At 45.8% G+C, this 25263-nt stretch overlaps 1 protein-coding gene across 1 annotated transcript; it reads left to right on the forward strand.

Moving 5' to 3' along the window:
• On the forward strand, positions 1 to 25206 carry Tgm3 (transglutaminase 3). Its single transcript, XM_059258939.1, has 12 exons — positions 1 to 232; positions 720 to 959; positions 1598 to 1716; positions 2689 to 2817; positions 4908 to 5085; positions 5193 to 5328; positions 12446 to 12549; positions 14394 to 14639; positions 18404 to 18712; positions 21103 to 21260; positions 24492 to 24625; positions 25059 to 25206. Exons 1-12 carry the CDS (start codon positions 1 to 3, stop codon positions 25204 to 25206), a joined length of 2133 nt encoding a protein of 710 aa, XP_059114922.1.
• Positions 25207 to 25263: the final 57 nt, after the last annotated feature.

The following is a 25263-nucleotide window of genomic DNA, read 5'->3' on the forward strand; positions in this document are numbered from 1 at the left end:
ATGCTGCACACTTCTCCCCTACCCCTCAAGACTTCAGCTTCTGATTTCTGTCTCGCAGCTTTAGCGGTCCAAAATGTCAACTGGCAGATGCCCATGAATCGAAGAGCACATCACACAGACAAGTTCTCCAGCCAGGATTTCATTGTTCGGAGAGGACAACCTTGGGAGATGGTAATATTCTGCAACCGAAGTCTTCAGTCTGGAGATGATCTGAACTTCATCGTTTCCACAGGTAATGATGCTCTGCCCCCTCCACACATGCATACAGCTGAGTTGTCCTTGAGAGGTCATTGGGCTTTGAGTTATGTCATTGATTGGTTGACTTTGGTGGCTATGTAGTTCTAAGCATGAGACTTATCATCTTCAAATCAAGAAGGATGAGGCCTACATGTTTCCTCAATCCCTGTGATGGGGTGCTTTACTGGATAAAGTCCTAGATCTGTGGTTCTCACCTTCCTAATGCTGCGAACCTTTAATACAGTTCCTCATGTTGTGGTGACCCCCAACCATAAAATTATTTTCATTGCTTCATAACTGTAATTTTGCTACTGTTCTGAATCATGATGTCAATATCTGTGTTTTCTGATGGTCTTAGAGGTGACTCACAACCCATAGGTTGAGAACCACTGACCTAAAGGAATTCACAGTGTCATCAGAGCCTGATTTCTCCACAGGACCTACCCAACACAATTTTGTCTTCTTCACTTTCTATTTGACAGGTCCCCAGCCCTCAGAGTCAGCCAGGACAAAGGCTGTTTTTTCAGTCTCTGGAGGAAGTAGAAGTGGCTGGAATGCAACGCTCAAGGCCAACGAAGGCAATAGTCTGGTCATTGTGATCGCCAGCCCCACCAATGCACCCATCGGATGGTACACAATGAATGTTGAGATCTCCTCCAACGGCAGGGTCTCCTCTCAGAAACTCGGAACATTCATACTGCTGTTCAACCCATGGCTGCAAGGTAGGTCTCTAAACAGCACACTCCCCACAGCCCTGATGGAAGCGGTGGGTGTGGAAAAGAAGGATGGTTGAGATGTGCTCCTTATGGGCTTAGCTCTGATTGGAGAAAGGTTGTGGGCTGTGGGAGGAGCAGAAAAGCTACTGGTCAGAAGGTCTGCACTCATCCAGCTGTGTGACTCTAGGCAGTTACACTCTCTCAGCCTCAAATTTGTCCCCATTAAGTGTACATCATGCTGTTATTTTTCTGGGGCTGGCTCCTGTGGGGATTTGTGTGAGCTTTTATGTACTGTACAGTGTGATAAATTATAATAGACAATGGCTACAGTAAAATTCTGTAATGAGGCAGTACCCTTCTATCTGAAGGAGTGAATATCTCATTCTTGAGTCCAAGTTTTAGACTTTAGGTTAGCTAACCTCCCCTTCCGGCCTGAGTCCCCACAGTGAGAGCTACAAGCACCATAGCTCAAGATTGCATTCTCCAGTATAGATTTGAGGATGGGCCCAAAGGGATCCTTGCTCTCACCCCAGCGCCAGTCTTGAGGAGTGGGAGGAAAACTTACTTCATTGGTCCATTGCAGTATCTGCTTTTTGTTTTTGTTTTCTTCCTTATGTGTGTGTGTGTATATGTGTGTCAAACAGCGGATGATGTTTTCATGAGTAACAATGCCGAAAGACAAGAGTATGTTGAGGAGGACTCTGGCATCATCTACGTGGGCAGCACAAATCGGATTGGCATGGTTGGCTGGAACTTTGGACAGGTAAAAGGACCATAAAGAGGCTAGGGTACCTAGAAGCCCAGGAGTTGGTGGGGAGGTACACTCTTGCCTGGTTCAGGTTCCATTGTGTAGCTAACTTCAGCGGGTGTCAAAGTTGACTCTATGTATTGACTTCATTAAAAGGGAGAAAATAATGAGGGTAAGAGCATATTATACACCCAAGGGTGAGAGCAGGGCTCTCTTTGGTGGGATAGTTTGTGAAAGCCTTTCTTAGGAAGGAGCTTTTGAACCTGACGAGGTAAGGAAGGCTGCTAGCTATCTTCAAGAAGGACATTCCAGGAAGAAGGAGAAACCAATTTGAAGACTTAAGGCAACAAGAGCTAGCATGTGAAACAATTTGTGTGTCTTATTTTATAAAAATAGCTTTAGAATGTCTTCAGCCACACATTTTATCTTTATACCTAGTTTGCCAGGAATCTAAATGATCTCAAGATCACAGTCAGAGCCACAAAGGAAACTAGAGATGAGTTTGACTTGATCCATTATTAAACAGATGGAGAAACCAAGGCTAGAAAGGATGACTTGTTCCTGAGTCCATGGCATGGAGTGGACTGTGCTGTGCTATCCCCCATTAGAGGGACATGCTGGGAGTGGACTGTGCTGTGCTATCTCCCATTCACCTTAGTGGGGCATGCTGGGAGTGGACTGTGCTGTGTTATCTCCCATTCACATTAGAGGGGCATGCTGGGAGTGGACTGTGCCATATTGTCTCCCATCACATTAGTGGAGTGGGTCCAGGCTCATGTAGAGTGAGAGATCTGGTGAGGTTGCTGGGTAAAGACTGGGCATAGTAGCTGTCCCTCAATAACTGTTAGCTCTGAAGGCCACAGAGTGAAAGGGCTGAGTCAGTCCTGTGGTCTTCACCATTGTGCTTCTTGTTCCCATAATTGACAACCATAACAACAACGACAACAACAAAATGGGTCATTTCTTTCATCTTCCCATTATAAACAGTTTGAAGAAGACATTCTGAACATCAGCCTCTCCATTTTGGATAGGAGTCTGAATTTCCGTCGTGACCCTGTCACTGATGTGGCCCGCAGAAATGACCCTAAATATGTTTGCCGGGTGCTGAGTGCCATGGTAAGTAATAGGAATTGATAGTAAGTACTGCTTACCATGTTGCCATGTGACTGCATATCAGACCCATGCACTCCTTGTCTCGTGTGAGCCTTGCCAAGTGCGTTTGGTACCTATGACCTTGCCCATTTTGCCAATAGAGAACATGGAACTCCTGTACATTAAAGAGCTTGCCTGACATTATGTGGTGACTAAGAAGCAAAGACAGAACAGACCCGAGCTAGTTTCCAAGCTTTTTCTGCCATATGGCAAGGCCTGTAGTAGATGGGGTGGGAACACACAAGACAGAGAATGGAGTGGAGGGGGACTGGGCTGAACCTTGCAAAGCAGGGATCTTGGATAAAGGGGTAGTCAGTGGAGGCAAGTAAAACTGGAGGGCCACTTAAGAAGCCAAGTTTCCTGCCAGCAAAGAAGAGTACGTGAGTCTGGCCTTGAAGCCAGCTGGCTCGGCAGCTGCTGACTCACTCTCAGCCTAGGGCCAACCCACTCTATCTCAGAGCCCATTTCCCCAGACGTGCCTCCCTGATGCTCTCTCCAGACCCTCCTGTTGGGCTGGGTCAGGCCGGGAGCTAATTATGGCTTATGCAGAGCTTTGAAGTCCTCGGCTCGGAGCCAGCAGTGACCTTACCCCGAAGCACCTGTGACCCAGGAGCTGGTGAGCTGCTGGTCTTCCACGTTCAAGGACACCCTAGCTTCATGGTAGCACTAGAAGTGAGACAGAGCTCACCTCTGGGCTGGGGGCTAGGGAAGGCTGGTGGCTTGTCCTGGGTCTTCTGTGTCGTCCGCTGTTCACTGTCCTGAGCCTTGGTACACTCATAGGCTCTGAAGAGAAGGGGCAGATCTGATGGGTCGAGGAATCTGTGAGGTCTCAGTTCAGCCTCTCACTGTGTAGTTGAGATAAATGGCAAAGTTGAATGGACTCTGAAAACTGGAAGGCTGGAGAGGTACCTCTGGGGCATCTCCTTCTCCCTTTCCCTGTACTGGAACGTGAAGGCCTAATGGTCAGGGAGACAAACTGACTCCCAAGATCCCCAAGGAGACAGGCGACAGGTAGTGCTTCTGAACTGTTTCTCCTCTCTCACCCGGCGGTGTGGAAACGTGCATGTGAGTCTGTGCAGTGCTGAGGACTGAACCCAGGGCTGCACACATGCTGGCCAAGTACCCTACTACTGAGCTACCACAGGCTAGGCAAGCACCTACTACTGAGCTACCACAGGCTAGGCAAGCACCTACTACTGAGCTTCATCCCCAGCTCTCTTTTCTAATTTTTATTTTGAAGAAATCCAGGCCTGTACAAAAGTAGAGAGGAATATACAAGGCCCTACGTACCTGTCATCAATTTCAACAATTGTCCACTGAAGGCCAGTCTCACTTCATCTCTGACCCCTTCTCCACAGATGACTTGATGAACCCCAGCATTGCCTCCTTTGAATCATTTCATCTCTAAGTACTTCATGTATGTCTCTGAAAGAAATGGGAAAAGAGAGCACAGGCCTCCTGAGTCCTCATCCAGTGTTCTGTCAATGCTGTACTCCTTAGACTAGAACCATGCTTAAGTTGAATGGATAAATGAACAAATTAATCAATGAGTGAAGAAGAAAGGAATGACAATATTTCATCTTCGTTTTTTTTTTCTAAGAATTTATATGTTAAAGGTCAAGAGTAATTTTTAGAAGACGGGTACATGTACACACACACACACACACACACACACACACACACACACACACACAGAGTTCAAACAACAGACACCACCCACACCCACAAGCAGACAGCCATTGTCTTCTGCAAACAGGACTTCTGGGCCCAGTCTTGCTGCCGACAAACTGTGGAGTCTCCTCCTTCTATGTCATCCTGCAGTACAGAGCTGATGTCATTCAAGAGCAATCAGACATGATCCATTAAACAAAGTACTTCTAAACTCATAAAGCCCACTCCCCCTTAGAGATTTGCTACAGTTTTCATGACAGAAAAGTGCACTCAAGGCTCCATGGCTTCCTCACCTCCCACCCCGTGTTCTGAATCCTGTAAGTCACTCCTGTAGGAAAGACATGGTATTGATTCACTTGGATGTGGGGGGTGTTTCTGCACAGATCAATAGTAATGATGACAGCGGTGTTCTTTCTGGGAATTGGAGTGGCAATTATGCTGGTGGCCTGGACCCAAGGACCTGGAATGGCAGTGTAGAGATCCTCAAGAACTGGAAAAAATCTGGCTTCAGGCCAGTCCAATATGGCCAGTGCTGGGTCTTTGCTGGGACCCTCAACACAGGTAATATGGGTGTGATGTGCCTTTTATGGGTCAGTGGGTAGTAATGGGGTATGTTAACATGCCATCTTCACCACAACCAGCATCCTCACACTGACCTTGGTTTGTAGTGCTTCGGTGCTTGGGGGTTCCCTCTCGGGTGATCACCAACTTCAACTCAGCTCACGACACAGATCGCAACCTCAGTGTGGATGTGTACTACGACGCCATGGGAAATCCCCTGGAGAAAGGCAGTGACAGCGTATGGTAAGTAATCAACCATTTCAATGGGCATAGAACACAGAGTCTGAGCACCTCTCCCACCTTCGCCTGGAGCTCAGCTCCACACTGGAACTGGAAGGAAAGTGACATGTGAGCCAGAGCATCGTTGAGAGCAGAAACGCCTCCCATGCTGATCATGTACCTTGAAGGACCTGCAACGCAGCCCTAGTAAGGGTCTGATGCCAGGGGAGAACAGAGCCAGGAATTCCAGGAGTTCATCTTGGGTTTATAGCATCCATTAGGCCTGGTTCCACTTGAGAAGTTAAAACTTGAAGCTACTGATTGTCAAAAAAAAATACCAATTTATCTCAATCCAAGCAACCCATATGACTTAAGATTTTTTTTCCTTCTTGAGGGGTTGCTGTTAGTGCTATTTGTTTGTTGTATTTCCTTTTTTTAATTTGAGACAGAGAACCACTCTGTAACCAAGGATAACCTCAACTCAAGATCTTCCTACCTCAGCTCTTGAGTATTAAATTTATAGGTATGTGCCACCACGCCTAGCTTATTTTCTTAAAGATGGCAAAAAGGCAATACATTTTCTCATATCTTATATACATTTATTACGCATCTTAGCTGACAGAATGAAAACGTATTTCTGGGTTGCAGGTGAAAATAAGAAAACATATATGTTTAGGCATCATATATTTCTAATCATAAATATGCCATTGTCACATGTAGCCATATGTACACAGATATATGTAATTTATAATAGATGCTGGCTAGAAGTAGGTTATGTAAAACTTAAAAATGTATAACTACTTATAGCAGTGTGTGTACAATACATGCATATTATTACAACCATTCAAGGTTATACCACATGATAGGTTATTATCAGTTGTTATCAATTGAAAATGGTGTATATATGCATGGATATCTGTGAGTCTCTCTATATAAGGTACCACACACATAGTCAAGAATTGCTTAAATCAATTTCAAAGGACAAATATGCATAATTGTTCACAAGTATCCATGTGACTAGATAAACTTTATAGCAGATATCATTTTTGTTCAACTTTGAGATTGTTTATATAATGTATTATTTATTATTTCCAGAATAAGAAGGTCCAGCTTTTCTGAGCTGTCTTTAGTCTGATAGAATAAAATGAAACAAAAAATAGGAAAAACTGGGGAAAGTTGTTAATACAAATAAAGAACCCTGTGTCGTCAGCCGAACTAATCAAATTACCCCGGGCTTCTCATGGTCAGTTTTGATACTGGGGGACACACTCTGCTACAGGAGGGGGACAGCTGGCAAAGGAGGGCAGTCTGACTCATCTTTAGGGGAAGGTCTCTTGTTTTAGGCCATCCATAATGGCCCTGCACACCAGGAACTGCAGAGAGACCAGAAAGCCTAAGACTTGGTTCTTCTACTGGAAGCATTAACTGCAGTGTTGGGGACAAGGGACTGGGTGGGGCATGAGGTGTGGCTACTTAGCAACCCAGCACGGTATGTGATGGCCAGGCCAGTGATTCAGATTAAGCCATGTGAGAAGCCAGGGAAGGAATCCTCCAGAGAGCCTTCAATAAAACAAAAAGGTGGGGCTTTTACATTGCATTTATTTTCTTGCCAGCTTAGTAATTTATTCCAAATATAATCACCTTTAAGACAAGTAGGGCCTGATGGAGACAGAGCTGGGTGGCTCCACCGTCATTCCGTTGGCTGCAAGGGAAAATTCCAGATCTAGAATCAGACTGTTCCTGTGGGTCCTGTCACTCGCGCTCTCCTAACTACTTTTATGGATCCCTTCCCAGAAGGCAATGGGAATGATATCCACTCCCCACCCCACTCCCTGACAGCTGTGTGTGGAGAACCAGGCCTGGATGGTATTAGAACAGGGAGTCCCCAGCTTTGTTTCCAGCTCTGCTACCCACCTGCTGTGGGCTTGTGCAAGCCCCCTTGTCCTTCTGTTCCCGTTTCTCCACCAGTGAAGCCTAAGAGTTAGTCTAGACTCGATTATCACTCAAACCTCTTGCCAGCTCTTCTAAGTCTCAACCATATTCTTATTCTCAGGCCATGAGTTTGGTATGAGATCTAGCTGTGCCCTCCACAGACCCGCACATCAAGGTCACCCAGGGAGAGCAGAATTACTTCCCTGTTATAATAAGCACTGCTTAAGTTTAGGCAGAAAGTCTTGGGTCTAAATCTTTGCATCATGAATGTTGGAAGCTTTAGATTTAAACTTCTGTCCATACAAACCTAGAGTTACAGAAGGTGAGGATCAATTCGAGTTGCTTAGCAACAGTAATGGCAGCTGATGCATGGCTGCATGCCAAGAGTATTCTGACATTGACACTTCACAAATCATGAGGTAGCTGTTATTATTTTATTATTTTCAGATCCAGCTTACAGTTGAGGGGGCTTCAATAGCTTTCCCAAAAGACATAACTAGAAGGTAGAGCTAGGATTTGAACTCAGGCAGATTTGAAAACTACAGAGCACCAGAAAATTCTGTTGCTATTATCCCTCACTAAAGTCTGCGAAACCCAACACTCCTATCTGGCTCTTTTCCAAAGGAGGTTGGCGGGACGCCATGCTGTGGGGCATGGGTCTGGTTAGGTTGGGTGCTGTCTGACCCACTTGAGTGGAAAAGCTGGGTTCCTTGGCTTACATTAAACAGTAAGTGACACTTCCTAATAAGACCAAACATGTCTCAGGGGTGCCATAAAGAAAAATGACTTGCCCAAAGTCATACTGTAAATTTGTGGCTAAGCTAGAGTTGAAATATAATAGGTTTCTATTAACACAAAGAACATTAGGACTAGAATCTGAGGGAGGGTCCTAGTCATCTTACAGAGGAGAGAAGAGATTCCCACCAAGAATTAAAGCCAGCCCTCTGTATTTATGAGTCCCATATTCACAGACTCAACTGAATGAACTGGAAGTGTAATTAGGCCTACCGTGATTTTGTCTGTCTGAACACAATAAGCCTTTTCTTTATTTTCTAAACAATATCATATACCTGTATATCACACTTACATTGTATTAGGCATTATAAGTCACCTAGAAATGATATAAAGAATATGATGCTATATATAGATTAGGTCGAATATTATGTCTTTTTATAGAAGGGATTTGAGCACCTCAGTGTGGTACCCAAGGGGGTCCTGGAGTGAGCCCCTTGTGGCCTGTAACTTATCTAAAGATGAGCAGCTAGAGACAGACACTCTCACTGACCACAAGTTGCTGAATTACTTTGTGTTGTTTTTATTGTCTCGTGTTTTTTTTTTTTATTTTTTTATTTATTTTTTTTTTTTACTTAATTCCACACCTATAAATTGAAGGGCTGGGTTAGGAATCCTCTGCAATTTCTTCCAGGGTTTCCTTTTAATCACACTCAGCCTCCAATGGAGTACACCCTTTCCCCAGGCCATCCCACTGATGCTGTTGGCCTAAGAGAGATAAGCTTTCTTGTCTACAAGGAGCCTTTGCTTTCTTCAGGGCAGGATACTTACCGGGAACTTAATGTTGGTGGATTGCTGTTGTTTTTAACCCAGTTTCCTGCTGGACCACTGTGAAGGGGAGGGCTCTGGAAACTGCTCAGTCAAATTATTAGGAAAAGTTGCCCCAGGTTTCTTGATGAACCTAGCTTCTCTTCTCTATTCATTCTCCCTCTTAATTTCTGTAGCCACAGACAGGACCCTACCTGCAGATTTTGCAGAGCTCCAAGGTAGGAGGCAGGTGGGGACTGCCCTGGCCTGCCCTGCCTAGGGAGTAGAGTGTCCAAAGAAGAGCTGTTGGTTCCTTTCTTCTGCAGTGGCCCATCCCCTGTCTTCCTACACAGACCTCTGCCTTTGGATTCCTGCCCCTAAAAACCCTTAACCACGTGATCTGCAAAGAGGTCACCAAGGCTGCTAGAGTGGCCTTGTCCCCAAAGCAGTTCAAATCAGCAAGCTTGACTCAGCACTTGCCCTGGGACACTGGGTGCCAAGAGGTCAAAGCAGGGACTGGACTAGAGTCGTTATAACCTCATGCAAAGAGCAGTGATTAGGGAGTAAAAACGGAGTCACTGGGTGATGTGCAAGACTCCGAGGTAGCACCGGCCTCTGTGCAGCACACTCTCCAGATCTAGAAAGACGTCTTGGTGAGAGCATGTGTCTGTGTATGTACGGATGTGTGTTTACATGTGGGGGCATATGTGTGCCACAGTGAACATGTGAAAGTCAAGGGACCACCTGTGGGCATCAGATCTTTCCTCATGTGGCTTCCAGGGATGGCACTCAGGTCATCAGGCATGGTGGCAATCGCCTTCACCCACCAAGCCGTCTCTCCGGCCCTGAGCTCAGGATCATGCCCATGCTAGGCAAGCACTCTGCCATGAGCTACGTCCCCAGTTAATCATGGAGTTTTGAGCAAATAGTATCGTATAAACATACTCTCCTTGCCACTGAATATCCTTCAAAATCAAAATTATTTTAAATGTAATATAATCCACCATGTGTTTAAACTATTATCCCTTTTCCTACTAATACTATGGCATTTATTTCCCATTTTCTCTACCTTATACTTGAATTCAAATTTACTCCATGTAAGATGTTGGATCACTTTTCTTGGTGCCACAGTTTACGAATTGTCAAAAAGGGATGGTAATTATTTCCAGTTTTTAGAGAATGAATTAAAGGAGTTAATACAGGGTAGTGCTGTATATCAATGGTAGAGTGCTTGCCTAACATACACAAGGTCCTGGGTTCGATCCCTACCACCACACATAAAAAAGAGAGTAAATATACTGAAGGCAGTTAGAATACTTAACGTTCTATGTTCACCCTATCTTGGCTATTGCCATTTTTATAGTATACATAATCTTTTAAATATTCATTTCTTTTCTAATCATGCAAGTAATGAACAATTTTCATGATTAAAAAAATGAAACACTACAAAAATAACGTAAAATTTGTTTTCTATGTATTGTATATACCATAAACTATTAATTTGGCTAACACAATTGAAATATTAGAGACTAACTAGGTCCAGTTTTTTCCAATGATGGGGACCAAACCGAGACTTCAGGCTTGTTAAGCAAGTGCTCTACCTCTGAGCTAAGTCCTTAATTCCTCTACAATTTTTTTTTTTTTTTAGTAATTTTATTACTACTCTGTGTATGTTCATAGGGGGTGGGGTGTGTGACACTGAGCACATGTGTAGGTCAATGAATTACTGTCTCCTTCCACCTTTAGACTCTCCAAAAGATCCAGCTCGGGTCTACAGGGCTGCCTAGCAAACACCTTTACCCACTGAGACATCTCGCCAGCCCCAAGTAGTTTTCATTGAAAAAGATCCATGCATACATATGTACATGTGTAGATGTACACACTGTTATCTAACTTGATTTTGTAACTAATTTTCTGCTTTCATTTTATTTTAGAACATCTAATTGCCAGTTGATTTGTTTGTTTTGTTGTTGTTGGTTGTTTGGGTTGGGTTTTGGAGGCAGTATTTGTTTGCTGGGTTTGTGTGTGTGTGTGTGTGTGTGTGTGTGTGTGTGTGTGTGTGTGTGTGTAACTGTGTAGCCCAGTCAGGCCTGGAGTTCATAGGCTCCTGCTTGGGTATCTCAGGATTACAGCTGTGTACCACACACACACACACACACACACACACACACACACACACAGAGCTTTCATTTGATTTTCCTACTTGATGCTCTACTTCAGATAACCTCTCCTTGCTAAGTACGACCTTCACATTGCTCATCATTTATTTCACAGCTGTGTGATATTCTATTTATAGCTGTGCAACCATTTATCTGGTTATTCCTTTATTGATGACTTTTTTCTCCAACACTCTTGCTCTCACAAACAATGCTGGAGTGCAGCACCTTAGCCTGGACAACTGTGCATTTTCATAAAAGTGTTTCCCCTGGAGAAATCCCTCAGGGTGGAAATACTGGCTTAGTGAGTATGCAGATTTCTAGAGATTTTTATACTCATTGCCAAATTGCCCTCTGCAAAGGTCAGACCGATTTAAGTCCCCACCAGTAGTAAGCAGTAACGCTTGCTTTCTTAACTGGAAGTGAACAAGGCCGCCAGCCTTGAATCTCTGCTCGGCTAGCAGGCAGAATCTGCAAGGCTGTTACGGTTTCTCTTTGTCATTTTAATCTTCTTTTAATAGCATCGAGGTTAAAACTACTGTCATATGTCCAGTCATCATTTATACGGCTTATGAAAACTGTGTTCATCGCTCTTTATTGGCATGTTTTTCTTTTCTTTTTGTTTTTATTAATGTGTAAATATTTTTAAACTAATATGGTAAGTCTCTGGCTGGCATATATGTTGCACCTATGTTTCTACTTTATTGGGGTTTTTTTGTCATTTTTTTTTTGCTCTCCCATTTCCAGACTAGATAATCCAAGAGGTCTGCAGATCTCTCTTCAAATATGTTTATTCTTACTCTATTACAGCTATTCTCCTAATACATTCGTCCATTGAATTATTCAATTTCAGATATCAGGGAGATTGCAGTTAAAATGTTCCATTTGTTTATTCTAAACTATTTCTATTTATCTGCCAGAAGTCCCCCTGTTTCTGTTCTCTGTGAACTTATTTCCCTTTGTGTCATTGATTCTGGTTGTAGTCACTTGAAGTCCTTGCCTGACATCTCCAACATGTGGCTGTCTTCTCTGTTGGGGCTAAATTCATGTAATTGCTGGTCCTTTGTATGTTGCGTTACTCTGACTTTACCCTAGGTGTGATATATGGCTGTACTCTCTTGCTCTGTACTAGCAAAACCCTTGGGGGACTTGGATTGCAAACGGCCTCAGTACAACGGGAGCTGTTCCATTCTATCATTTTTGCTGGGCTTCTTGGTCTGCCTCATGCACTCATGGCTCACCCAGTCATGTGAGCAGTTTATCCATGAAAGTGGGTTCCTTTCCCTCAAGTCTTACTTTTCAGAGCAGACCCCTCACTCTCCTTGGTCAACCCAAGCTCTGTGTCTCTGTGCCTCAGTTCACAGTCCTTGGAGGATTTCAGGGAGATGATGCCCACCAACACCAAAGGAATCTCTAGCACCGAGTGCGCACCTCCAGGGAGGCTCTGGGAGCTGTGTTGTTCGGCTGGAGATGTAGTGTTGCCGCTCACTTGTTACGCGCCCTTCTGTCTGCAGGAATTTCCATGTCTGGAATGAAGGCTGGTTTGTGCGGACTGACCTAGGCCCCTCATATGGTGGATGGCAGGTGCTGGATGCCACCCCCCAGGAGAGAAGCCAAGGTAATCCTGCCGGACTGCTGGAGCTTGGCTCTGCCATTTACAGGAAGAAGTAACCCAAAGCCCTCTCTAGCTCCACAATGCACAGTGAGATGAAGTGGTGTTGTTGTTTGTTTGTTTGTTTTTAAATAGAGTTCTCCTTTTTTTGTGTTGCTCACGCTGCTGTTTAAATGGATACCTGCTCTGCAGACCCTCCAGCTGTTGGTACCACTGAGGAGCCCTGGCATGTGTCAGGCGACAGGGAAAAGGCACCCTCCCTTGTCAATAATTACTTCCTCCCACTGCCACCAGCAGCATGGCCCTCCCAGGGTAGAAGTCCCATGGATTCAGTCCTGTTATTCTTCCTGTGACAGGCCCAAGGCAATGGCGGTGGCTGCCTCCACCCCTGTATGCCTCTGGCTGGCTAGGCTCCCCTTTAGACTGGCTGCCTTGCCCCTCCTCATTTTTGTCTCTTACCTCCTTCTCTCCCATCAAAGATGGATCTCAGGCTCTTTGGAGTTTTTCTTCTTCTGCCTCTAACCTCTAGAGAAGCCTGTGTTATCTGTTACCTTCATTTTTTTTTAAGATCTATTTATTTATTATGTATACAGTGTTCTGCCTGAATATATGCTTGCAGGTCAGAAGAGGGCACCAGATCTCATTATGGATGGTTGTGAGCCACCATGTGGTTGCTGGGAATTGAACTCAGGACCTCTGGAAGAACAGCCAGTGCTCTTAACCACTGAGCCACCTCTCCAGCCCCTGTTACCTTCATTTTGAGTTGTTTCTTTCAGAGTAAAGAAAAAGTATAAGCTAATATGTATTGTATATATAAACAATATACATATATAATTGAAAGTATCAGAGGAGCTCAGACAGTTATCAAAAGACTCAGAGTAAAAATTCAGTCTTACTGTCCCCCTAATGTCCTTACCCTACCTGATAGCACCTGACCTTTCTAACAGACACGTGGAATGTTGGACATTTGGGGCTGGAGGGGAACCTTTCACATATTTTCTAGCCACTGTTTTTCAGACTTTTCAGTGCAGCTTGTAAGTGGTTATAAAATCGAGTTAATGAATTGTGACCATACCAAGAAGTGAAAACAAAACAGAGTAGAAAGGAGAATAAAGTAAAATATCAGGACTGAGAAGACTAACTGTTGACCCCTGAATGTCTCCACTGTGCCAAGATATCAAATTTACTTTCTGTGATTTATGGTTTAAAAAAAATCTGGGTCACTCTGTACCCTGTGTATAAAAAGTTATGTGTGCATCTTTTTGTTAGTTTTGTAAACATGTGGATGGAGATATATAGATATAGATATAGATATAGATATAGATATAGATATAGATATAGATATAGATATATTGTGTGTGTATGTGTGTTTCTCTATATGTCTATCTTTGTCTAGCCAAATAATCTACCTGTGCTGACCCCTGCAGGAGAAAAGTGAAGGTTGGGATTAGGACTCAGAGGAGCAAGGGATCCCACACACTAGATGTTCAGGAAAGACTTCTAGAAACAGAAGGCCAGTGAGCCTTTGGGCTCCAGTGATTTAGAAAAGCAGCACTTCACAGCCAGACTGGGCTGACATCAGGGGGTCAGCTCAGGTGACACACGTATCGGACATACAGTTCAGCCCATCTTAAGTGGAGTTGGGACTAGGGACTTGGTACAGAATGATGGTGATGGGTAGCTACTCTGTGTCATACCGAAGGGTCACAGTCAGGGCTGAAGCTTGGCTGGAGTGGAGGCAGAGGACTGACATGTCGGCAGCAGGCCCTCAGAGTCAGTTCCTAGGCAGGCTGGAGAGGACGAGCTCAGCCATGGTCTGCTGCATCCAAACTCTACATCTTGGCCACCAGGTGTGTTCCAGTGTGGTCCTGCTTCGGTGAATGGCATCCGAGAAGGTGATGTAAACCTGAATTTTGACATGATCTTCATCTTCGCGGAGGTGAATGCAGACCGCATCACTTGGATCTATAATAGCAGGAACGGCAGCCAGAAGCAGAATTCTTTGGACACTCACTCCATCGGCAAATACATCAGCACCAAGGCCGTGGGCAGCAACTCTCGCTTGGATGTCACAGACAAGTATAAGTATCCAGAAGGTAAGATTGGTGCTGACGGAGGAATGCCATATAGAACTCAGTGACGGGTGGACAGCTTGGAGAGTGGCAAGGAAAAAAAAAGCCTTTACCCAACACCCCTACATCTCATCTCAGTCAGTTCTGCACAAGTGGTAGGGGGTCTCTCTACCATCAAGTGCTCAACTGCTTTTTTCAATGGGCACAGCAACATCAAGGACAGTTAGCTACGGAGCATGGACAGCTGTAAGCCCAGCCCCCCTCCAGATGTGTTTCTTTCTCAACTGCACAGCTGAACTGATGTCACTATGATTGAACATCACTGAGAGAGGCATGGTTCTCGGGGCTTTGGTACACATTTCTCTGTCAGTCCTTTCTTCTCATCTCCCAGAACATAGACAGAAAATGCCATTTCAACAAAGAAACTCAGGAATGTAGGCTTGTGCCATATACATTTACAGTTCCCATCCCCTAAGTACAATTATATGAGGAGGCTAATGCCATGGTACCTGAAATCTTCATCATCTGTACTACTCCATGTGCTCTGAAGCTGTTTTATCTCCCCTAGATTTGTTACTCAGAAGTTGCTTTGGGAAGCAGGAGTATAGGAGTTCTCAATGGCAACAAAAGCCCTCCATTTAAAGATGCAGTTCAACTTTAGAAACAGCCCAGAGTAATTTAGCAGTTGCTCTAGCAGGCCACAGGTGCTCTGCTCTCCAGCGGGTTGATATTTCACTCTTTGCAGAGTACTTGGAAATAGTTGACTTGGTTGATTTTCGTAGTCAATTTCTGGGAGGAGGAGCAAAAAAAAAAAAAGTGCCCTTGGAAATGTACCTACAGTGCTCCTAGAACCAGACCAGATCTCTGACAACTAGTGAGTGGCTGTAGGTGTTGGCCAGAGTTCACAGGAGAAAACTGACTCCAGGAGACATCCTCCTAAGCCAGGGGCACTCACACCTGATGCCGGTGGATGGACATTTTGGAGGTTGTCCTCAGTCAACAAACCTGCTAAGACTGTCAATATAAAAAAAACAAAACCATCCCAGGGAGATTCTCTACAATGAAACACATTTATTTGAGAATGGTAGAGCATTGGAAGAACACACACGCCATAGAAAACTGTTAGTCTGTGCAAAGGGCTTGAGGTAAAGAGAATGCTTTCAGAGGCAGAAGTGAAGAAGATCACATCAGATGATGTGAGACAGAAATTTTTGGCCACGGTGATTAATAACCAAGGTGGTAGTGGTGCAAGGTTGAGCCGAAAATTGCTGGGCTGATGTCCTTGTGGTTCTTTTGTGTTGAGTTACATTTGTGGCCTCTGTAGAAATCCATGGCTCGGGCAGTCTTTGGCCAGAGCAACCATCAGGCATGTATGCAAAAGGATTCTCCATTTGTAACCTCCCAGCTTCGTTTATCTATTTATTTTTGTTACAGTCAACACAACAGGTGACTATTTTGATTCTGACAACTTTCTGGGTGCCTACTGTCTGGATGCCTACTCCAGGTGCCCTGTACATAAAACACAGCAGATGGCATCACTGGAGAGGAAGGTGCCAGACTGGTATTTCCAATGTCACGGTGTAAAACAAGTGTTGAGAACAGGAAACAAATAAGTCAGGATGGAAGGATGACTCTCAGTCCTACCTACCACTTAGAACAAGCTTTGTAGGATCTCCGATTCTCTTGCCCCTTTGCCTGTAAAACGAGACTAGCCGTGCCTCTCTTGGGGTGGATTTCAATACAAGAATGCACAGAAGTGCAAAGTACAGTGCTTCTCACACAGTAAAGACTTCATGACTAGGATGGTGATCTCCAATTATTTGGATGTCTGGAATAATGTCTTTCCACGGACTGTTTTGTTCAGGTGCCGTTCACCTGGCTTTACGAGCCTGTGAGATTCCATATTACTCTCGGACTTTGATCCTGCATCTCTGGAGTTCTAGCAACCTCCTCCTGGCTGTACCTCAGCTCACACGTGGCAGCAGGATGGAGCAATTGTCTGATGTTACCCAGATCTTCTTGCCTAATGATGCCAGTTGGTCTCAGAGGGCCCCAGGCAGGAAAAGCTCATAAAATGGGTTGCTAAGCATTTACACAATAGCAATACTGTGGTGGGAAAACAGCAGCAGGAAGCATAGTCTTGAGTAAGCTCAGCAGGTGACCTATATAGGCTCGGGAACATCCTTGTGCAAAAGCCTCCTTCAAGGTCCCAGGCGCAGAGGTTCAGCTCCGCACAGCCTTCAGCCCTGGGCGTGGACTGACGGCTCAGCTAGAGAATGGAAGGGCGTCCAGAGGAACCTGGCCCTCCAGGAGCTCCCAAGCCTGGTAATCTAGCTACCTTCTTGCAGTAGGGTACAGGGGAGGATCCTCAGACTAGGCTCCAGATCCCTAGAGATGAGTCCCTCCCTCCCTTTCCTCATCCAAACTCCAGAGTAGCCCCTGGTTAGTAGCTTCTCTTAGATGCAGCGCCTCTGAAGTCCCTGCCAGGAACTTTGCATAATTCATGGAAAGGACTCACTAACTCGGAGAGCACTCATCTTAAACTCTCTGGTTTACCTTGAAATTTTCACAAGTTGGTTGGGGAAAGCCTAGAGGCCACCAGCATGGCCCACAAACGCCAACACGGTCATTCTTCAATCTTCTTAGGAAGCCAGGATCTTCTGCCCTATGGTACCTACGCCTTCAGGTCAAGGCAGGGAGCCAGAGGTGAACTGTTTAGTTAGCCCGGGCTTGAAGTTGTTTGCTCTGTTCTCGGTGTGCCACAAGCCTTTAGGGTGCCGCCAGTGCCCTCCATGCACGGCCTCTGCTGGCAGAGTCAGCAGGGCTGTAGCCTGGGGCCGAGTCAGGAAATGCACCCTCTTACATTAGCCCTTGCAGTTTTGCGACTCCAAATTTCTCAGCAATTCTGACTAGTCATGACTGGGAACCTATCAGCCACAGGAAGTTCTTGTTGACCTGCACAGACAAAAGTGTCACCTCCTGACTCCCAAAGTGCCTCTAAACACAAGGCAGGGAACATGGGCAGTATTCTGAAGTTCTTTCTCGTAACTTTGGTTTTGCTTATGGAGTCATTCGAAGTCTCCTCAGCTTGGTTTTGCCATTTGTACTTAAACGATCGGTTTGTTCTTTATGTCTCACAAAAGACCTTTCATTCAAAGAAGAGAAAAGTGAGAAAGAGATGGAAGGAAGGGAGAAGGAAGGGAGGGAGGGAAAGAGGGAAGGAGGGAGGAAGGGAAGGAAGGAGGGATGGGTGAGGGAGGATGCGGATGCGGGAGGTAGAAAATAAAAGAAATCGAACTTAAAACAAAGAAATGATGAGCTGGGTGGTGGTGGCGAATGCCTTTAATCCCAGCACTCGGGAGGCAGAGCCAGGCGGATCTCTGTGAGTTCGAGGCCAGCCTGGACTACCAAGTGAGTCCCAGGAAAGGCACAAAGCTACACAGAGAAACCCTGTCTCGAAAAACCAAAAAAAAAAAAAAGAAAGAAAGAAAGAAATGATGAAACCCCATAGTACTTGTTTGCAGAAACTGACCCGGCTTTCCCTGCAGCTTCCTGACAGTGTAGACTTGATTGGAAAAGGACCAGAGACTGGCTGGTCTAGAAGCCTCATACTAAGAAGGGTTAGTGGAGACAAGACACTTGCTGGGGGCAGCTTGGGCATATAGAAGGGTGTCGGTGTTAGCTCTAGGTCACTTCCCAGGAGGGTCATACTGTCCACTGTCTGAATCGCAGCCACATCCCTGAGGTAGCTTGTCTTGTTTAGTTGTTTTTCTTTCGCCAACACACAGGTTCCAATGAGGAAAGACGAGTGCATCAAAAGGCTCTGAGCAAACTTAAGCCTAACGCATCTATGGACCCAACATCTGTGAGAGATCTGGCAGGGGAGGAAGGGGCACCCAGCATTTCCGGGAAGTTCAAGGTCACCGGTGTGCTGGCAGTGGGCAAAGAAGTCAGTCTGGCCTTGATACTCAAAAACCTGACTAGAGACAGGAAGACAGTGACAGTGAACATGACGGCCTGGACCATCGTCTACAATGGCACCCTTGTCCACGAAGTATGGAAGGACTCTGCCACAATATCCTTGGATCCCGAGGAAGGTAATTCATCCTCTCGTTGGTGGGACTCAGTAAATCTAAGGGGCTGATCACTGAAAGTTTCCTGCTGGGCTTAGGGTGAGTCAGGTGACTATGGGAAGAATAGTAAATGGCCTCCATGGGTAAGCCTTAGTTCTAATGTTCTGGAAGTTGCTAATCCTGTGAGCAAAGCCAGTCATTGCGGTGTTAACTGCATATTTATTACACCCTAGCAAAGCAAGAAGGGAGGCTTTGGTAGTTCATAGCCACAGAACAATGTCCCGTGCAGGTTTGTGCTACCCTGCACAGTTTCCACAGTGAGTGTAACCTTATCTGACCTTCTAAACAGGGTGGATTTCAAGACCTGTGTTACAGAGGCTGCCATAAGGCTTCAGAGACTTGTGACTTGCTTGTGCCATAGTGATTATGGGCCAATGATGAGATCTTGGTCCTTGATTTCCTGATGTTAAACCCAATGCCACCTCCAGTTGGCTTGTCGATCTGGCCTTGGGTGGCCTGCGATAGACCACAGGCTCTTAAATCCTTGCCCCGTGTTGCCTGTAGCTTCCAAGGTCTGAGCGTAGTTTCTTGACTCCCAATGAAAGTGACAGGTTTTCTTGGAGATCTGAGCATTTGGGAGGTTCGTTTCTGCTCCAGGGCAGCACAGATGGGATGGGAACAAGGTGGAGCAGAGGGAGGTTGATTCTGTGGGATTAGAACACAGGTGTGCCCACACTGGCAAAATCCTTGAGCTGTTATGGAAAGTTTAGGCTGACAAAGCAGATTGACAAGGGTGGGGTTGCTATTTGCTTCACATCAGGAATTAATAGAAACTGATTAATTATGCAGCCTCTCTTGAAAGAACTCCAAGAGAAATTGAGCTATGTTACTACCTCCACTGAAAGGCAACATCCCTTCACAGTTTGTCTCCCAGCAGAAATTTCAATATCAGAAGAAACTGTTGCTATTATTTACTTCTGATGCTTAAAAAAGGAGACTTTTTGTTTTGGTGCAGGGAGACCTAGGGATGGGATTCAGGGTCTCCTGAATGCTAGCAAAATCTCTACCAAAGATACAATCTCTAGCCCAGGAAGACCTGTTTCTGTAGGCCAGAAATATTCTATATGCAGGAAAAAAATATTTTAATCCTCTGGAAAAGACAGCAGAGTGGAACAGAAGCAGGGAGGAGGCAGGTGAGGTGTCCTGGAATCCTGATGCGCAGGTTCTTTCTGGATAAGTCTCTTTCCCTTCCTGAGCCTCAGAGTTGGACCACGGAGAAGGCTGGGTCAACTGATCCAGGGATACCTTCTCCAGCTCTAGCCAGCTCCCTCAGGAGTACAAGCAGAAGGAGCTCTCTCCTGGTTAGCTAGCTGCCTTACCCCCAGGCCACCAAGAGCAACTTCGGGAAGGAGATCAGTGCCCAGACCATCTGAAGAAGGAGAAATTCCCACGACCTGCAGTGTTGGGAGAGTGCGGTGAACGTGTGCGTCACTGGTAGGGTGTGAGCTTAGCATGCACAAGGCCTTGGGTCCTGTCCCCAGCACCACAGAGAGGGTCTTTGAGCCCAGAGAGAAGCCAGAGGAGGAAGTTCCATGAAGGGGAAAATCTACAAGTCCAAGTGTGCTGGAAACATCCCTGATTTATATGTAGAGTGATACGAAAGTGTGAAGTGTTTTTTAAGGAAGAGGTGCCTTTGGCACAGTTGGGGCAGGGACAAGTTGAGGGTCTGAACTTCATCCCTAAGGCAGCAAGAAGCCATGGAAGGTTGTTTTTGTTGGGAAGCACTAGAGGAGTGAGATGATTTAGGAAACATGGCATAGTCTTTAAAGCTGTGCCTTCCGAGTGTGTGGACAGCTTTGGAGAGGGGGCGCCCAGACAGGAAGGAAGTTGGGGACACTGTCCCACTAGAGTCGCAGCTTATTAGATAACTGGGAGAACTGAGACATGTATGTGCCAGTGCCTTGGCCTCCCTTCCTAGTCACTGTTGTCATCCTTATTGCTGCTGCCATTGGGCAATAGCTCAGCATCCCTGTTCTTCCCTGTCCCTTCAAAGGAAACATCCTCTGGCATTTCCCAGGCCTGGGAGGGGCAGCTGTCCCTCAGCCTTCAAAGTCCCCCCTTTTCGGAGTCTGCTTGTTGGCTTGCATCGTGGCACCTCCTTGGTCCCTATTCTTGAACACACACACACACACACACACACACACACACACACACACACACTGCTAAAAATCCAAACCCAAACCAACAAAAACACATACACAAACCCCACAAGGCCTGAGCCGTAAAGACTTTGAAAGCAAATAGGCTACATACAGACCCTCCTGCCAGCTCAGCCCACCACCAACTCAGTTCTAAGGACAAGCTCAGAGCTCATCCTCACCCTCAGTCCACCCACTCCCCGCTCCTCCTTTCAGAAATACAGCATCCTGTGAAGATTGCATATTCTCAGTACGACAGATACTTGAAGGCAGACAACATGATCCGGATCACAGCCGTATGCAAGGTGACAGATGAGGCTGAGGTGGTGGTGGAGAGGGATGTCATCCTAGACAACCCCACCCTGACCCTGGAGGTAAGAGGATGGGGAGGGGTGCCTCCCCCAGACAGCCCTGTCCTAGGACACCACTAGACACCAGGAAGCAAGCAGAAAAGGCTGGGCTTCCCTGGGGGTATACACAAGAGCCTCGTGTGGCTCAGGCCACCCTTCACCTGCTGTATCTGTATTTGTATTCTGTATACTGTACTGTATTCTTCCTGTACAATCCCACTGCCGGCTTCCTAAGTGCTCATTGTATAGGATCCAGGTAATTGTGTCAGCCCTGGTCCCATCTCTTCTAAGTTGCCCATAGCTCCTAGGGTCCCTGGTGTCAAGACAGGGGACCCGGGGTGTCCACTCTGATGCAGGCCCCCATTTCCCTGTGCAGCTAACCTTTTGCTGTCCTGTTTGGTCCAGCTGTGCTTCAGGACAGCGGTGGTCCCACCTCAGGGGCTGGACAGTCATTGGGGGGCAGTGGTTCCAACCTTGGCCTTCTACCTGGGCTCCACTATTTACCAGCATGGAAGGAGAGCAAGTCCTTTCGCTGAGTCTGCTGCTCCAACTCTGTCAGAGGGAGGAGAAGACACTTCCCTTGCAGGGTGTCACTTCCTCAGGGTGGCCTCTCTTGACAGGTCTTCACAGTCAGTCCTGGTCACCAATGACACACCCTCAGAACATTCTAGACATTTGTCCCAGCTAAAAGCATACCTTTGTGTAACAACTGGTTCCCTTGTCTGATAATCAATGCCAGGAGAGCAGGTGTTACTGCAGTTCTGGGGTCATCTCACTACATAAACTTCACAAAACAGAAGCAGCACCCTCCAGGGGTCACAGCTGCAGCAGAACTGGGCCTGCCGTTCCTCCCTTCCAGAGGGAAGCTGTGGTCAGTCCCTGCATGGCCCCTGCGTGGTGCAGCCTCTCTTGCTTCACAAGGCATTTCCAAGAAGCTCTCCCCGTTCATCTGCCCATATGATGGACAGCTGAGTGTTGTCTCCAACTCCCTAAGCTGGGCAACAATGCTGGGCAGTGACCAGCTCAGCTATAAAAACATTTTGCCCCAAAACGATAAGCATTTAAATTAAGTTAGTTTTCCCTATTTCACTCCCTAATCCTCAAACATCCGTATAGTCATCTTTTATTCATATATCATATTCAGTTTTGCTCGACATTTTTTAGATTTCCATATGATGTCTAATTTATCTTTAAAGATAACTATAACATCTTTACCACTTCATGCAGTCAAGAAGTAGGCCATATCGAGTTTCCTTGGGTCTTTTTATAAGATACACCCAAGTTTCCTTCTCTCAGACACATCCTTCCCTATTGTGAGCTTCTAGGAACCATGGACATTTTGTCCACTAAATAAGTCAATGTGTGGTTCACTCAGAGCAGTATCAGAGTTTTAAACTCATAAAAGAAATCTAGTCTATAAAAAAGATAATATTCTGGGTAAATTCTATCGTCTCATCTAACACTGATTGGTAATTAACATTGGTTAACATGGAACCTTAGAGCATGGGATCAGAAAGAAAATCTGAATATTTTTTCAAAGGGGTGAGAACCTTCAAATTCATGGCTAGTGTTCTATATCCAGTCTGCTGGATGCATTTATAGAGCTGGGTTAATACATAACCATGAAGGTAAAGAAACAGATACTTGAAAATATAAATGAGTGCATTTATAAACAACAATAAAGATAAATAAATATACAGATGTATAAATTTAACATCAATAAGTACTATTATGTAGCATTATCATACACCAGTAGCATAAAACTATGCTTTTCTTTTCAAATTATTTTATATGCTTTGAGTTCCAAGAGAGAAATTACAGTAATCGTGGTGTTTAATATGTTTCACCTACTCACAATGTGTTATTATATGTTACAGTGTCTGTCAAAAAATAGCCTAGGCTTTGGGACCAGGAAAGCCCTTTTTTCCCAGTGCATGAGTTTCCCAAGCTATCAAATGAGTTTGAACTTGGCCTTTGACACTATACAGTGGCAGCCATGAGCACTAATGACAAGGGGGAAAAAAAAACAAAATAAACAAAACAAAATTCACAAACCCAGCAATCTCCATCGGCTCTCGAAAGAAGAAAAAAGAGAAATCTGCCGTCACACAATTTCAACACCCATTTCCAGAACACTCTCTTCCTTTTTCCATGATATCATTTGTTCCTAGCTAGAAGGGGAGAGATAAGTAATTATCCCTCTTGGCTGGCTATGTCTGCCCAGATTCAAGGCGGATGCTTATCGGATAAATGACAGCCTCCACCTTTTGAGGTGAATAAGTAGTTTGTGTTGCTTATATGACCCCAAATCATGCCGTCATCCCCTGTGACTCCAGCCTGGTCAGTGTTGGAGCCCTGCCAACACCACAATGTGACATGTAGGAATTGTCTGGGCTCCCAAAGCTGAGAAGGAAATTGGCAGCCTGGGTGTCACCACAGAAAAATGGCCCTGTTTGTCCCAATTCTTGGGATCAAGCACAGAAGGGACCATGGCTGTGAGCCTGTATCTGAGCCACCTCAGGAGTCTTCGGTCTATCCTCAGTACCTGTGGCATCGCCCAGGAATGGCTTTAAGGGTTAAAAAAAAGAAAAAAGAAAAAAGAAAAAAAGAGAAACAACCAATAAAGGGGCTGGAGAGACGGCAGTTAAAAGATACTGTTCTTACCGTGTTTGGTTCCCAGTATGATGTCAGGTGCTCACAATGGCCTTTAACTCTAGCTCTGGGGATCTGAGGTCCTTTTCTAGCCTCCTGAAAAGCCAGAAACACACACACACACACACACACACACACACACACACACACACACACACACTAAATAAATAAAAAAATAAAAAAATAAATAAATAAATAAATAAATAAATAGATAAAAATTTTTCCTTAAGAAAAAAAAAAAAAAAACAGAGGTTCAAGAACAGAACAGTAACTGCCAGTGGGTTGTCTTCAGAAGCAGGAGCTGCCCATTCAGGATGAGCTGAGCTGGGTTGTGAATTTGTCTCATTATGCTTCCAGTCACGGAGGGCGGCACAGGTCTCCTTCTGGATCTGTTTCCCATACACAGTGTAGGGATAATGGTAATGTCTTGGTGCCCTACATGGGGGTTAGGAGATCACCTGACACTTGGGGTTGAGTGAAACGGCCTTCCCTCCTACATCCTAGGCGATATTTCTCTCTCACCCCATCATCACACCCAGCTCTCACAGGGTAGCAAGCGGGGGGCCACACACTAGCATGCTGACTCATGGACCCTCCCTGCAGGTGCTGGAGCAGGCTCAGGTGCGGAAGCCTCTGAACGTGCAGATGCTTTTCTCCAACCCTCTGGATGAGCCAGTGAAGAACTGTGTGCTGATGGTGGAGGGCAGCGGCCTGCTACGTGGCAACCTCAAAATCGAGTAAGTTCCCAGGCCTAAGCAGCTTTGTGGGGATGGCCAGGAGTAGGACAGGAAGGCCTGCCGTGTGCCTTTAGAAAGGACAGGCAGAGCACCTTCTGGCCTCCAGTCTTCCTTCTTTGTGGGGCCTGGTACCCAAGGATCTGCATTTGCATTTGGTTTGGAGTTCATCAAACTTGAAGTCCTGATTGCCAGTGCTAAAATCTGATCTTCATGGCTTAGCGTATTTGGGAAATGCTAAGACTCCCTGCCTTCTCCCCAAGTGGATGTCACAGACCTGAAGGGACCCAGGTCATCAGAGAGGCAGCCAGAGGGAGGTGAAGAAGCAGTGGCTTTGCTGGACACCATGAGAACAGAACTTGGAGTCCTATATGGCCCGTGCAGCCCGAGCCCTCTGGATCTCACGTCAACACTAACCTGTGTCCTTCCCCATCAGTGTGCCAGCCCTGCGCCCCAAGGAGAAGTCCCGGATCCGATTTGAGATTCTCCCCACCCGGAGTGGCATCAAGCAACTGGTCGCCGACTTTTCCTGCGACAGATTCCCTGCCATCAAGGCCATGCTGTCCATTGAGGTGGCCGAGTGAAGGACCCGGCAGCACTCCCACAAACTTGGGTAACACAGACCAGACAGGGCTCTCCTG

This window comes from Peromyscus eremicus, chromosome 4 (genome assembly GCF_949786415.1).
Source record: "Peromyscus eremicus chromosome 4, PerEre_H2_v1, whole genome shotgun sequence".
NCBI classification, from domain to species: Eukaryota; Metazoa; Chordata; class Mammalia; order Rodentia; family Cricetidae; genus Peromyscus; species Peromyscus eremicus.